Here is a 15,322-nt window from a genome sequence, read left to right as displayed (position 1 = left end):
AACGCTATCATTCAATTCTTTAAAAATAGTCTTGCGTTAGTCATTTTCAAAGTGCTGTAACACCTTCCTAAATGAATACAAACAATCGTTTAAGGATTCTGAATAATCGCCTATAAAATGCTTGTAAAGTTGTTTGAAGAAAAAATCCGAAAGTATACAAGTCCATTTTCTAAATTTTTTTTTTTTTTTTTGCGGATTGGGGCTCCTGCAGGCAGACTACTGGTATTACTGTCCGCGTTAATGTATATATGGTTGCTAGCTTCCAGGGATAGCGACCAACTTCGAAGTTTCATAATTCTAATCTGGTAAACTTTTTCTCGTTAAATCAACACCTGATCGTGTGTACACGAGTACCATAAACCGAAGCAGAAAATTTCCGGAACAAGTTCGCCTTGGGATGCATTATAATCATTGCAGATTCGTTATTTAAAAATGTCACGTTCGAAAACAGCCGAGTCGCACAAAGAGGCTAACCTGACAGCGTCCTTTCGCGTTGTGTGTGCGCGTCGCGATCTGCGTTTTACTACCGGTTAAAAAATAAAAGACATAAAAGTTGCGGTGTGGGGCGTCAAGTTTGGATAGAAATTTCATGGTCGGTCCATGAAAGCGTCGTCGTTGCACTTCGCAGTTGCAGGGAGGACTGGCGGCCATGATTTCCTGGCCAAAGTCCCTGAAGTCTGAACTTGGCTGCGTATCGCGTCGAGCCGAGTCGAGTCGTCAGTCAGTCGGTCAGATCGTTTCGATTATTACCACCGACTACGGGCTTCAAGAACAAGAGACAAGATAGTAAACGTCTACGAGCGTCAAGACGGCGAAGCATCGTGTGCGAGAGGCCGTTGCGTCTCCACAACGAGGAATCGGCGCCGAAAAATACAAAAAAACTTCCAGTAAACTTAACTCTCGTCATTGTCCGTTGATATTTAGTGCGCGCTTTACGGTGACAGCGCGCGTTTCATATCAACACGTTGAAATATAAATGATGGCGAATTTGAGGCAGACACCGTTAACCTGTAGCGGGCATACGAGACCCGTCGTTCATCTAGCCTTTTCCGATGTTACGGAGTCCGGCTACTACCTAATTTCGGCGTGCAAAGGTAAGGATAAATAACGCCTCGATTACGCGCTTATGCGCTTCCGAATCCACTCATTTCTCCCGTCAATCTGGAATTGAATTATTTCTTCATCGTCATATTTCGCCTTTTCGTTAGACACTCTTAGGTTTTACCTGTCATTTATGCCTGTTTTTCGCAAAATTCCTCTTCTTCCTCAATTACTTACCCCTCCTCTTCTCCTCCTCTTCAAACAATGTTTTATTTTTTTTTCCCTCTTTCACGCTTTGGCTGTCCATTCCATTCTGGTTCGCCTTGGCCTAGTTTCAAACGATATGCCCAAGGCCCAGGCTACACTCATGTACAGAGACACATGTACAAGGTGCACATGGACGCTGCACGCTTTATGCTATAAGCTTTATCAGCGTGTCGGCGCATTCTTGTTGCCAATGAGAAAAAATCAATAAATTAGAAATAAGTTCGATAGAAAAATTTTACAGCCTCATAGCTGAGCGTACCGATTCCTACCTACCTATTGTCGCCAGACGTGTCGCATGCGGGATCATCCCTCACATCTACGGTGTCTGACCCCGAACTAAACCTTAGAAATGCGTGCCTAATAATCCCACTCCCCCACCTCTCTCAACGTCGTCTCTATTTTGTATAGAAGAAATTACCACTATATGGCTAAAATCTAGGATATATCATCGTAGTACACATTGACAAACATTCTAGTTAGCCGAATATTTGTAAAATGGGAAGAAAAATGAGTATATGAATATGCCAGCGGTAACAAAATATGAATAATTATTTACAGATGGAAAGCCGATGCTGCGGCAGGGCGACACTGGGGATTGGATCGGCACGTTTGAGGGGCACAAAGGGGCAGTGTGGGGTGTCGCTTTGAACCCACAGGCCACCAGAGCAGCTACAGGCGCTGCGGACTTCAATGCCAAGGTGTGGGACGCGATAAAGGGTGAAGAAATTCACTCCTTTCAGCACAAGCATATAGTCAAGTCTGTCAACTTCAGTTCTGACTCAAATTACCTGTGTACTGGTTCCAATGAAAAGCTAGTCAAGATCTACGATCTAAACAAGCCGGAAGCAACGCCGCAAGTGAGTATAAATTTGTTTGGAATATAAAAATCCAAAAACAATTGGGAAAGTACAACTTGACTACTAATTACGTATTTTATTACCCTGCAGATATTTTCCGGTCACACTAGTGGCATAAGGCATGTAACTTTTTTCAAAAATGATACCGCTTTGGTTACCTGTGCCGATGACAAAAGCCTGCGTTTGTGGGACAGAAACAGCGGACAAGAAGTGAAAAGACTCGATTTTCCAGCTACACCCAGCTCGATGGAAGTCTCCAGAGATGGCAACATCATTACGACAACTCATTCTAACGTCGTCACGTTTTGGGATAGCAAAGAGTGAGTATTGACCCCCTCTCCACCCGACTTGGATTCCAAGTTCAATTATAATTCTGCATCGCCGATTGTCGCATGAAAAAAAGTAAATAATCTCTGAGGCAGTCAACAACGCAAGAAATCCCGATTTGCAACCGTTGAATATTGTAGATTTCATCGGCTCAGAAAAGATTCGAGGTAACGGTACATACCTAACATGAACTTTCATTGCGCTGTATCGAGTGCAACAGGAACAGAGGTATTTGCCATGAAAGATATCCAGCCATTTATGGATGTACAAGGTCTGGTTCCGTGCCAGAGTGGACAGTTTTTACTTTCAAATAATGAAGACCATTTTACTTCCTGATCAGCAATGTCCCTGGCTTGAACAGCCATGGCCTAGAAGGAAGTTGGGCTCTTGTTCATTTATTTTCATCTCCTGGTAAAGAGAACTACTTGCAATTGGCACAGGCAACTTGTTTACAACACGAGGAAGGAGAATAATGCATTGGCATTACTCGTTTTCTTTTTTTTTTTTCATCTGCCATTTCTTCCAGAATTAGCAGAAAAAATATTGCTGCATTGAAAAGTTTGTATCCTACTCACCTGACTCGATTTGTTGATTGCAGGTTGACCAAGATCCGAGAGTTTATTGTTCCTACTCAAGTGAACAGCGCAAGTTTACATCCAGACTGCAGCATATTTGTATGCGGAGGAGAAGATCTGAAAATGTACAAATTCGATTACAGCACTGGAGCAGAAATCGGTACGGTATTTAACATTTATCAATGTTCCTACTTTACTTCATAAAATTCTTCCCTAAGCGTATAAGTACATTTTCTGTTTACCTACACTCATTATTCATTCTCGCAGCAGCAAAGCGTAATTAGTAATTCTCTCATCACCCAACAACGGAATGACAATACAGAACTGAGGTCACAGCATGCAGCATGCCTGGGCGTTTATAATATAAGGCCATTCTTAAGAGGCTTCAATCCTGTGCCTTATTTCCCCTTGAACTTCGTGCATTTAACTGATTTTTAGAAAAATTCTTCATAGTTTATAGTGACGAAATTTTTCCTCACGATGTGGTGTTTTTTATTTTTTTATGTTTACAGAATCTTTCAAGGGACATTTTGGGCCTGTTCACTGCGTTCGGTTTTCTCCGGATGGTGAATTATACGCGAGCGGATCTGAGGATGGGACGCTGAGGCTTTGGCAAACTACCGTTGGAAAAACCTACGGCCTATGGCGTTGTATCGAACAAACTCCAATGATTCCAGAAAATGCTGTACTCAATAACAAGCAAGAGGTCTCGGCAAGCTAAACGCCATATCTCAATTCATACCTCAGATGATAGTCTTGACCGTTAGATTATTCCAGGATGGATTTTGACGCGGGGATAAACGTCTGGGAACAATAAAAATTCCAAATTCCGTGATAACAGACGCGCGAAATCCTTCAAAATAAATTTTAGAAGAAAACCAAATTATATATCTAATTAATTTGAAGGTTGGTGTCTTCGGAATTGAAAATTTGCTCGTTATCATCAAGCATAAAAGTGTGAAATAGGAGAGTATGAAAAATGAACGTTGAGAAACTTGTATTTGTTGGAATAAGTTTCATAATATTCCAAAGCTCTTGGTTGCGTTTAAATATGTTCTCAAGATTTACACTTATCGCGATTTTAAAAGTTTATTGAACAACCGTCAAGCTTCTTTTCAAATTTTACTCATCTCGATATCGTTTCTATTAAAACGGCTTTTCCTAAAGAGCTGAGCGGAAAAGCGATTAAGAAGCAAAAGTGACCTTACGTTAATTCGTATCATATCGGTGACTCTGTATGAGAAGCTTTTGAACTACGAGTTTGTATTTATTAATTTTTTTCACTCGAATGAGACATGCAGTATAGTTATAATGCCATATAAACTATATTGTACACCTTTTTTTTCAAAAGCAGAAAAATAAAAGTAAATGAAAAAAATTTCTCGTATCGAAGGATAATTCAAACTGTATTTTCGCTTGGGGAAGCTTATGAAGAAATCTTCTGTACATAATATTCATACTCATATTTATAAGGTCCCGAAAATATAGTTGTAATAATCGTTCGTCTATACGTTTTTTTTTCTTAAGCACCTCAATGATCTATAAAAAGATGTGAAATAAAAAAGTCTAATAAACAACTGAAACAGCTAAATCATCCTAATCATTGAATTATATTCGTCGTTATGCGTTCGTTAGGGATCTGAATTTTTTTTTTCATTATCAAGAATACTGTACGAGAATAACATTACTTCCGAATTGTATACGTCCAAAATACAGTATGTTACAGTCGAATGAAATCGTATTACATGATGATGAACCGAATAAAGACGAAACTATTACCTGTGTATTTTAGAAAAAAATAATAATTAAAATTTATTATTAATATACACATACACGTGATATCATATCTATGTGTATAGTGTTACTATGAGAATTTGTAGCGGCTTATAGCTATGCGTGTGTATATGTATATATATATTATCTATTTTTATTTAGAAAAACAAAACAATAATTAGGTACAAATTAAAATCTATACAAACAGCGTTCGTTAGTACAATAGAAAACGCTGTAAATAACATTATTATACATACTTTTAATAACATATATTATATAAATTCTAGCACGTGTAACAATGTCCTTATTATAATTTTTATAAGGATATGATATTCCGGATTTTTTTTTTCTCAACCGGATTAAAAGATTGTTGAAAAATAATGAAACATCATTCTGTGGCAGTATTCTGTAGTAGATGCAGCTTTCCTAACAAGCCGTCACGGCATTTTTCTATCGTTTCTACAATAATCACCGAAAATTTAACTGTGGATACAACACTCGCACATGAAAAATTATTGTATCCACAATTTAGCGTGATTATTGCAGAAACAAAATATAATTATTATGCGTAACCACGCGGGGCCGATTTTATACCTACCGTCGATATCGTAATTGATTTATACACAGAAGTATAAAATAGGTATTAATTTTCTATAATAACTAAATACCGCGAGATTATCTTCTATATTTACATTTTTCGTATAGGCAACTTTTTTATAGGTATAATATAATATATAGTATGTATATCTATTCATACAGAAATAATCGATCCTCTTATCGAGTTGCTTTGCTGTGGATTTTTTTCAGGGCAATGACCGGATTACGAGGGACCAAAATAAAAACATAAAATAAAAAATACACAGCAATATATACGGTAGATATACAAGTCACAGTATCTTCAAATTATCAACGGTTTCCCCAAATTATAACATACTTCTATGTGTCAGTTCTATTGTGAAATGAACAAGTTTCAGGATTGATTGATTTTCAAACATTCCCGTTCTAATGTCAGTGGATAATAATAACGAAATATGGTATAACGATAACGGGCTCACAATCAGTTATATTTGTACTCTACCTTTTCTTTCCGACGTCAAGCAGATGACCCGAACTTTTCGCAATCCACATCAGTGCGTATTGCCGATCTAGATCCTGACATAATCTAACTCGGAATGACGATTCCGTCCGAAGAACAGTATCAATTTGGGACCTACAGCGATTACTACGGTGATGATACCTAACGGACGGAATATTTCCGCGATGATAATAACACAGGAAACAGAATGAATTGTCGCATAAATTCTGAGCTTTTACACGCGTTACGAATCTCCTTTTTCCCGCCTTTGAGTATTCTAGCCTTTGCAGATCCATGATCATATCCCCAAGCATTGTCCGATGCGATTGGTTGCGTTCTTCGCTCCTCACCTTCACCATGCTTGATCTTAAAAATTAATTGAACAAATGCGCGACCTGGTCGCGGCGTATATTTAACCGATAAACTGCGAGAGATCCGGCAGTTTGAAACCGTTGAACGTTGCTGCTGTTGGAAGGTTTCTCAAATTGTTCCCCGGCGAGGGGAAACCCCGGAACGCATTTGAATTCGGGAATTGCAACCTCGCTGATGCTTCCGATGCGGCCAAAACGAAACCGCACTGAGCCGTGCAGACATCGTCTCGAAGAATGGCTTCGCGAGAGGCTTCTCTGAGAAGCTGATTGCAGTCTGTAACACGGAGCGATGCGCACTGGGTCTGAAATCGAACAATTGCACATCGTTAGGAAAGAGGATATTGCTTAGAGAAAAGTGTTTTAAATATCCCGGGCTCAAAAGTACCCGAATCTATTAGGGTGGGTTCACATAGACGCGGTCAGGCGGTAACCAATCAAATTGCTTCAAATCTGGTGAACAATATATGTATTTTAGGCATTGTGATTGGTTAGCACATATGTGAATCGGGTTCCCAACCAGAATCTCTTTTTTCAAAATCCCCCGGACAAAATCCCCCCTTCCCCAATATTATTATACGTTTATTAATGTTCGTACGGTTAATTATTTATTTGTTTGGGGAAATTTTATCCAGAGGAATTTTATCCTCGAGATTTTATCGAGGATATTTTGTCCGGGGAGATTTCGTAGGTAAGAACTGGCTTATACTCACTCCTTCGGCAGTGCATACACAGCTGGTGCAAGGCGTTGGGAATCCGGATTCACCAACGGCGACATTGCGACTGCCGATTTGGCATCCGTGGCTGGTTTCTCGCCAGGCGGCAAAGTCCATGTGCGGCATAGACGAGCAGGGTACCCTGGGGTTGAGGAAATTGCTCGGAAGATCGAACGCGGCGCGTTGCATATCCTGGTGTTGATCCATGTTCTCGCATATCACCTTGGACAGCGTCGTCTTCCTTATCTCAGCCAATTGGTGCTCCGTGAACCGAATGTTGGGGTCGTCGGTCTCGTACCAGAACCTGTCGCACTTACGGGACTGTCTGAACTGTATGGCTATGATGCATGCGAAGGTGGGTCCGACCAAACCGCCCTGAAGGGGTCGCTCGCTCATACCGCCGGGGAACAGATCGATGTCGTCGACCGAGGCATAGATCCGCTTAAGCCGGGCGATAACTTCCGGCGCCATTTCTCTCGAAAGGTCCTCGAAGGTCGTAGCACGTTTCAGATTGCAGAGTGCTCTGTAGTTGTTGTATGATGGGATACCGTGGTCCCTAGCTCTCTGTACGTTGAGGGCGATCAAATCAACACCCGAGTGGGGGATCCTCCTGTTTTCGAAAAGATGATTGGTCACCTCGCCGGTTATAAACTGATCGAGAGTCTCCATAGGCGTAGAAACAAGGCCTCTTATCATCTCGTCAACCATTCCCGGGTCGTAGAGCATGTCCGGATTGAAGAAACCGTCACGAAGCAAAATGGGCGGATCAATGTTCTGGAAATTTGAATCCATCCTGGGCAAGTGAGGTCTGAGAAGCGAGTGTCCGATCCTGAAAGCCGCGGCTGCAAATTCGTTCAGTACACTGGGGTTACACGTGGGCGAGTACTCCTTGTAGTATCCCTGTGGCAGTAGTTTCAGACCGTACAGACTAACCGCGTTCCAGCCGAGTATCCTCGGCAGAAACTCGTTGTAAACCAAGTGCTGAAGCATGGCGGAAATGATCCTTCGCGAGTGTTGGAAAAGCTTTTCACCGTCCCAATGCGGGTTCACCTGTCTGAGACCCTCCATGATTCGGTTGTGCTCGCGTACCCAAAGAGTGTGCATAACGGCGAGTGCGGGCTGCTCGGAGACGCGGCCATCACCGCCGATGAAACAGTACCCGGATCTCGTTTTGCATTCCGGATGAGTCGCCGTTTGCGGCAAAAGATCTTTCCCGCGGTTCGGATGACGTGTGATATTCATTCGGCCGTTGAACGTGCGAAGAACCTGGCAAACGCAGTCGTTTTCACCGTATATAACAGAGCCGTCGAGGAAGGCCGTGTTCTGGTTGATTTGTTCACGCGGTCCGAGCTGTTGCTGACCGGGCAGCGACCTCATCGAAGGTATGCAGAGTCTCGCCCCGGAGGAGACGTTCACCGTTGGATAGAAATGATCGCCGGGTGGTATGGGGAACGGATTACACTCAGGATGCACGGTGCGGGCCGAGTCGCAAGATCTGCAGCTCGGTATCGACTCGTGGAAACCCTTGTGGATCGGAGTCATGGTCATATCGTGATCGACGAACTGTGCGAACTGCATTACCATCAGAGTGTATCGATTGTGAAGATTTGATATATCGGGGTGAATAACAGTCGAGATGACTCTGGGGTTGGGCAGAGGTATGCCGGTTATGGAGTTCATTCGCGGTTTCGATACACCGTCCTCGTAAATGGGAGGCAGGAGTCTCGCGAAGGTGGTGAGCGCGGTACCCAGTTTTGGATTGCGAAGATTGTTGCAGTGCCCGCTGAGGGTTCTGAACGGGGAGCTTGGATCGCAGGGACTGTCGTCGGGTGGACAGTCGAGCTCGTCTGGGGTGGTCTGGCTCTGAAGGAAGCTGGATATGTCGACGGTCTGCAATATGTCGCTGAACTCGTTGTTGGGAAAGCCGAGAACGTTGTCGGATGAGTCGAAAATTTGTCGTTTTCGTCTACGTAGACCATGTGCCCCGTTTATAATCTCGTTAGTCGCGAGCTCGAAGAGTATCGAGGAGTTTGCTAGAAGTAGGGCGTCTTTACTGGCCTTCGAAAAGCTGGCCGCGGTACCGATGGGCGATTTCGGATCAGCGGTCTTCTGCTCGAGCCAGGCGTTGTACTCCAGCTGTTTTCGCACCACGAGGTCCTGCTCGGCCTTCCTGACCGCGTTGGCGATCACCTCGGGGGTCAACTCGGACGTGACCTCCTTGGCAATAACGGAGGCCATCGAATTGTCGGATATCATGTCCGGCGTGGGATGTTCCCGCCACGCGGCGAGGTCGGCTATACCGTGCTGGTCGCAATTTATCTTGACATTCAGGTACGGGTCCTGCTGAATGAAAGCCATCGGTTGAATTTTCGCTATTCCGGTGTTCTTGCAGATGATACCAGCAAGCGATACTCGCCTGACCTCGGCCAGCTGTTCGGCGGTAAGACCGGACGGCGGCAGATCATTTTCGTACCAAAACCTGTCCGAGTTTCTCAGCTTTACGAATTGCTCTCTGAGCAAACATCCGAAAGTCGGTCCAACGGCAGCTGCTTCGGTAGGTTTTTCGAAGGTCCCTCCGACGAGTAAATCGACATCCTCGGCGGTCGCGTAGAGCCCACGAAGTCCCTCGACGTCATCCTCGCTCATCGTGTACTCGAAGTCGGTGAAATTGATCATGCGATCGTTGCCCGAACAGTAAGAAACAAAGTGTGGGTAACCAGGCACTCCGTGATCCCTGGCCGCGTGGATGGCTCTCTCGGCTTCGTCCCAATCTCCGTTATCTACGCCGGGAATCCTGAGGCTCACCTGCCTTGCCGGCCTGGCGAGAAGGTCCTCGAGACTGACGGATCCGTTGTTGAGGGAGAGAAGCGCGCGCAGAGCTCCAAGCGCGACGGAGTCAAAAACGCCGCCGCGATTGGTCGACGAGTACCCGGAGTAAAACCCGCTCCTTACCGGTTTCAGGTCGGCGTTGACGAAGGCCGCCTCGCCGAGAATGCTTGGTACGAATTCGTTGATCGTGACGTGCTGCAGTTCGGAAATGACTATGCGCCGTGCCTCCAGGAAGACCTTCGCGTCCTCCCAGTGATCGTTTACCTCGGCGAGGCCATCGGCCAGGCGATTGTGCTCGAGGAAGAGGGTGCGGTAAAGGGCACCGAGGGCCGTGCCGTCTTCGCATTTCTTGCAGGCGGCCAAGCTAACCCTTCCATGGGAGTAGGTCCTGATGGCGTGAAGGTCCTGGTCGGTGTTCCCATAGAGATCGGAACCGTCGAGGTACCCGGACACGGCGTTCATCTGCTCCCTGGTCTCGAATTTGCAGCTGGTCGCGGTAAGGGTCGGCAGCGAACGGGTGTAGTTTCTGCAAACTTCACTCCCCCCGTTTTCGCTCCAGGTCGAATAGCACTCGGCGTGATTTGGGCCGTTCACACCGCAGCAATCAATCCCTTTCGGATTCATCGTCTCGGCTATGTCCCGCAACAATAATTCCGCCCACACCCCGGCCAAGCTGGCAAGTCCTTCGTGATGTGCAGAGTCTCGACGAAGCGACGATACAACATCGAAGGGTAGCGGCAATGCGTGAGTCCCTACCGATTGTCTCGGTTTGCTGATTCCTGAAAAACAAATCGTGCTCGGTAAAATGATTGCTTGAATAATTCTCGAGAATTTAAATGCTATCGCGTTATTCTTGTTGCGATAATTCGGAGGTTGCAAGTACGCCTTGTTGCATGCAACACGTTACGCAGTAATACGGTAGAAGAGACATGGCGTAAAACACCGCCTCATTTTATACAATTCAACATGCATTTATGCGGATATAGAAGAGAATATGTAGGCGGCAAATTGAAGCGAGATTCTCTCGAAAGATACAATTGGCAAATTATAGTTGATTAACGATAAGAATGAATCGACACGATTTAGAGGATGACGGTATTTTATTTGAAAAAGGCGAACGACAGGTCGATGATCTCGTATTATATACACCCAGGTTTTTTAACTTGTATTCTTCGTTTCTACGCTAGTAAATCAACCGCTGGTGAATGGTTAATCTGTGCACTATGATAATTGGGCTCGTTAAAAGGATCAGATAAAACAATTAAGAACCAAACATCGCGCAGTGTTTTGATACAGCGTTTCAAACTCGTTGAGTAATAGTCACGGGTTTGGCTGGCCTGCAGTTAAAATGAAAGTTTGGAACATCTTTCGCACGAATTATAATCACCACCACGGCATTGCTTTTGCTCTTGCCAAAGTTACGCAATAAGTATCGGTTTTCAAATCCTGGCAGTAGCAGCAGCAGCAGCGGCAGTAAAATTAACAGTAGCAGGCTGTGACTATCTCATTATCGCTAAAAAGTGTTTCGTAAAAACTATGTACCAGACTAATATAGTGTGAAACAGAATTGCTCAATACGCGTCCTCGCAATAAATACCAGAAAAAGAGGTGGAAAAAGAAACCGAAAAACGAAGCGAAATAAAGAAATATCCGAGGTATCATAAAAATGATCAGACAGCTTGGCACATGCAAGATTCGTATATTACATCCTTGTCATTCATATTCAAAATTATTATATAAACATATACCTCGGTTCTGTTTAAAAATCTTGCGAAATCATCAAGTGATAAGAATTAAGAAGCAACGCAGAGGGAAAGAGAGAGAGAGAGAGAGAGAGAAAGAGAGAAAGAATATATAAGAAATAAAAGTGTAGAAAAGAAGAAAAAACGATCAAAATTAAAAAAAAAAAGAAGAAAAAAAGAAACGAAACAACTTGTTACGAAATATTTTATGAACATTCCTTGGACGTTATATATAACGCCTCGCGCGAAACTTGATTATTGAAAAAAATAAGAAAAAATAAGGCCTCACGTCCCATTTGCACAGATTTTCAGAAGGCACGTGACGAGAACTTTATAACAGCCGGTTAATTATAAATTATAAATTACAAAGTGAGAGGTAAAATTATGCAAAACACATCCGAGGCGACGGCAATTGCAACTCTGTAAGAGGTCCTAATGGCAAGCCGTGGAATGAAGATGAGTTTAAGTTGCGAAACAAGTGGACGTAAAACAACAACAACAACAACAACAACGTTTCTAATTATCATTCTCAAGCTAGCAGTAGTATTTATTTCACACCGAGTTGTGTGGTAATGAATTTAATTCGGAAACAACGCCGCTATATAGAGTGGTGTAAAATAAAAACGTTCCCTTTTTTTCCCCCGAATCGAATTAAACCGCTATCGATCAATGCCACGTGCCAAAGTGAACGTGTGGAAATTTTCGTCTCTTTCAATCGAACCCTACACATTAACGTTCGAATAATTTAGAACTCCAGGTTAAGGCTACACCGACATTACACGGTCTTTATAATGTATCATGTACTAGGAATTTCAATCTCCTGTACTTTCCTAAATTTGTATTATACACGTATAAGAATTCTATTGTAAATCTATACTAATACCATTGAATGACGCTGCTGTTATATAGTTGCTTCAGTGAAAGTTTACATAAATTCGATTAGAGAACGTGTATCGCGCGCGGCACGTTTCAGCTTCTAATAGGACCTTACGAAAATATTCTGAAAATTTTTCCACTCTCTTCTATTCTCATCATCTGTCGCATTTGTACACATTATACGCTTTGATAACGAGGAAGAAAAATTAATAAAGATACGTGAATCGAATCGATGAAATTAATCGTAATCCCCCCCCCCCCAATACGATCTTGCAACAGCGAGTTTGCTGCACCGCGTATATAAAGTAAAAACCATCTATCAAAGGCCTGTTTACTTTACAATATAATTACTCTCCCGCATAATCGTGTTTTTTTTTTTTTTTTTGGTATCTTTTGTTTTTTTTTTTTTTTTTTCTCATTCTCACCACAATCATTATATTCTTGGACAGTCGGTGTAATAACAATCTTGCCTCGAGTTTCACGGGGTTATTAGGAAATTCTATTCACACGCCGCCCGTGACGTGTGGTGCCGTGTACCGAGCTCATATATCATCGTTACCGAATCTTCCATAATAATCCCTACACGCATCTCTCGATACCTTTTACATCTACACCTGTATAAATGTTACAGGTATACGAATTACGAGAAATATTCAATTTCTTCCGCTAATAGCCGATGCAATTCACTTTCGTCGCCTCATTTTATCCATACATACCTATTATATGTACCATGTATAAAGGTATCTACAATAAGATATCCGATCGTATCGATGCACGGTCGTATCCCGCAGTATTTAACCCTTTCGGTAACAATGGGATGCTCAGCGTTTATTTGGAACTTCAAATGATCTTTGTTACTTCGTATAACCCCAAAAACCCCCCGAGTAACAAGTTTCAACCAGAATTATCGAGTTTTTATAGTTTTTTCGATTTTACGCCCGCCATATTGAATCCGCCATCTTGGATTTAGAAATCATCCAATTCTGACTTCAGATTCCTGATCAGCGACTGCGAAAAAAATCCCCGACTAACAAAATTCAGGCCAAAATATTGAGTTTAGAAATGTGGGACTGAAAGGGTTAATTTTTTTCTCCTCTTCGTCCGCATCGGCGACTTTTCGCACCTGTTTTATCCTCCTCGTCTCTTTCAGCCGGCCACATTGAATTAAAAATTGCTAAATTGTAACCGAAACACAGCCGAGGTTTTCACCGATTTTATACAGATCATGGTACACTGGTAAGGTTCAAATTTATATTCCCACAGCCCAACGCCTTCAGCATGTTTACGAAAGAATTAATGAAACTCGAAAGTTCTTCACAGTTCTATACGCGCGGCTCTGCATTGCCGATTATTCAACGTTACACCCGGTTGCAGGTGTAACGTACAATTTGTCCATCAATTTTCTTGGTCTTTTTTCATTTTATACCAAGATTATTGCCTGATTTACGTAATCCACGCGTAATTCTTCATTCGCCAAATTTTAATTCAGTTAATCGGTTCAACAGCTGCGGTATAATATTTGGCAACGACTAAAAATTCGCAACAAATTTCTTCATTGGAAGAGAATTAAAGACATCGGATGAATTGAGATGAGATACTGAAATTGTATTGGACGTTGAAAATGAAGAAGAAAAAAAAAAAAAAAAAAAGAAAAAACGAAAAGAGGTAACGAGAATGAGAGTAGACAAAAGATACCGGTGTGTTCCTGTTTAGCTCGTTGAACCACTCGAGAATGGAGAAAGTTTGCGATCATGATGGTACGCGAGAGAGAAAGAGAGAGAGAGAGAGAGAGAGAGAGAAAAGCACCGGCACGACAGCTCAACGGATATGTATAAAGAATTTCACACATTCTCGCGGTACAAAAAAACACACTGCACGTAAAATATTAACGATGATCAAGGAAGGAGTGAGAAAAAAAAAAATAAGTAAATAAACCACCGGGGTCAAGTGGCATATATTTATTGTATTGCAAACAGTTATTTTTGTCAAAAGAAGTTAATTATTTCTTCTCTTTTTTTTTCCTTTTTTTTTCATAATTATTGGCGAGCCATTAAGCGAAATTAAACGATTCGAGAATTTTCTGCTGTAAGGATAGAAATGAGTGTGTGTGTTTTTTTTCCCCTCATCTCGATATTCACAAAAACTGTTTGCGGAATGACATATATATATATATAACATTGTACAATTTCGTCTGAAAAACTCGTATCAACGGATCTGTAGCATAATTTTTTTTTTTTTTTGAAAACTGATATCCAAAAATCGAACAATTGTTTTGAAATTTTTCAACAGTTAACAAATTCTCTGCGACGAAGTAAATATAGGTAATATTAGTTTCATATTTTAGAGCAGGTTTGAAAAAAAATTAACGTTCTTTTTTTTACTACTCTAAGATAAGAATGAAAAAAGTAAAGGATCGTTCTGGAAAAAAAAAGGAAAAAAAAAAGAAAAGAAAACGTTGCAATTTGTGTATATAATAAATAATTGATCGAAAAATTCGTGAGAAATTGTTACTACCATTAAATTACATACAGTACAGCTTGTGAAAACCGTGCAGACGAAGTTTTAATTGGAGTAACTGTGTATGTATGTATGTATGTATGTAATGTAAATACGTAGTTACACTTAGGTATAAATGCAGCCTGCATACACAATTCCCGGAAGTATTTTGAGGATCTTTACTTTCAGTGCAACACTAATTGTAAGAAAGGTGCAGTGTGCGCATGTGATACAATGTAATCTGTACAATGCTCTTCGACAACGACCCACTTTCCACAAATTTTATACCCACATACATGCACAGAGGTACTGTACGTGTATCATTAATATAACAACTTTGAAACAAAATGAATATTTGATATTTTCTTATCTCTCTTTCT

At 41.9% G+C, this 15,322-nt stretch overlaps 2 protein-coding genes and 2 long non-coding RNA genes across 5 annotated transcripts in view; 1 reads left to right on the top strand and 3 right to left on the bottom strand.

The window, feature by feature from the left end:
• Positions 1 to 493: 493 nt before the first annotated feature.
• LOC124299201 (serine-threonine kinase receptor-associated protein) lies at positions 494 to 4,420 on the top strand. Its single transcript, XM_046752217.1, has 5 exons — positions 494 to 1,094; positions 1,867 to 2,165; positions 2,256 to 2,485; positions 3,091 to 3,227; positions 3,580 to 4,420. Exons 1-5 carry the CDS (start codon positions 977 to 979, stop codon positions 3,786 to 3,788), a joined length of 993 nt encoding a protein of 330 aa, XP_046608173.1. The 5' UTR covers positions 494 to 976; the 3' UTR covers positions 3,789 to 4,420.
• LOC124299205 (uncharacterized) lies at positions 1,088 to 1,629 on the bottom strand. Its single transcript, XR_006906959.1, has 3 exons — positions 1,582 to 1,629; positions 1,226 to 1,488; positions 1,088 to 1,161 (listed from the first exon to the last, which is right to left on the bottom strand). It is a non-coding gene; the product is annotated as an uncharacterized LOC124299205 (long non-coding RNA).
• Positions 2,309 to 3,181, bottom strand: LOC124299204 (uncharacterized). Its single transcript, XR_006906958.1, has 3 exons — positions 3,068 to 3,181; positions 2,674 to 2,860; positions 2,309 to 2,538 (listed from the first exon to the last, which is right to left on the bottom strand). It is a non-coding gene; the product is annotated as an uncharacterized LOC124299204 (long non-coding RNA).
• LOC124299198 (peroxidasin homolog pxn-2) overlaps positions 4,419 to 15,322 on the bottom strand; it is a 38,391-nt gene continuing 27,487 nt past the window's right edge. For both annotated transcript variants that reach the window (XM_046752204.1, XM_046752205.1), the window contains 2 exons: positions 6,997 to 10,607; positions 4,419 to 6,588 (listed from right to left, as the gene is read on the bottom strand). In XM_046752204.1, coding sequence (XP_046608160.1) covers positions 6,328 to 6,588; positions 6,997 to 10,607 — 3,872 coding nt within the window. In that variant the 3' untranslated portion in view covers positions 4,419 to 6,327. The remainder of the gene's footprint in view (positions 6,589 to 6,996; positions 10,608 to 15,322) is intronic.

Source organism: Neodiprion virginianus, chromosome 2, assembly GCF_021901495.1.
Source record: "Neodiprion virginianus isolate iyNeoVirg1 chromosome 2, iyNeoVirg1.1, whole genome shotgun sequence".
Lineage (NCBI taxonomy): Eukaryota > Metazoa > Arthropoda > Insecta > Hymenoptera > Diprionidae > Neodiprion > Neodiprion virginianus.
Note: the sequence above shows the minus strand (reverse complement) of the source record. Positions and strands in the feature narration are given on the sequence as shown.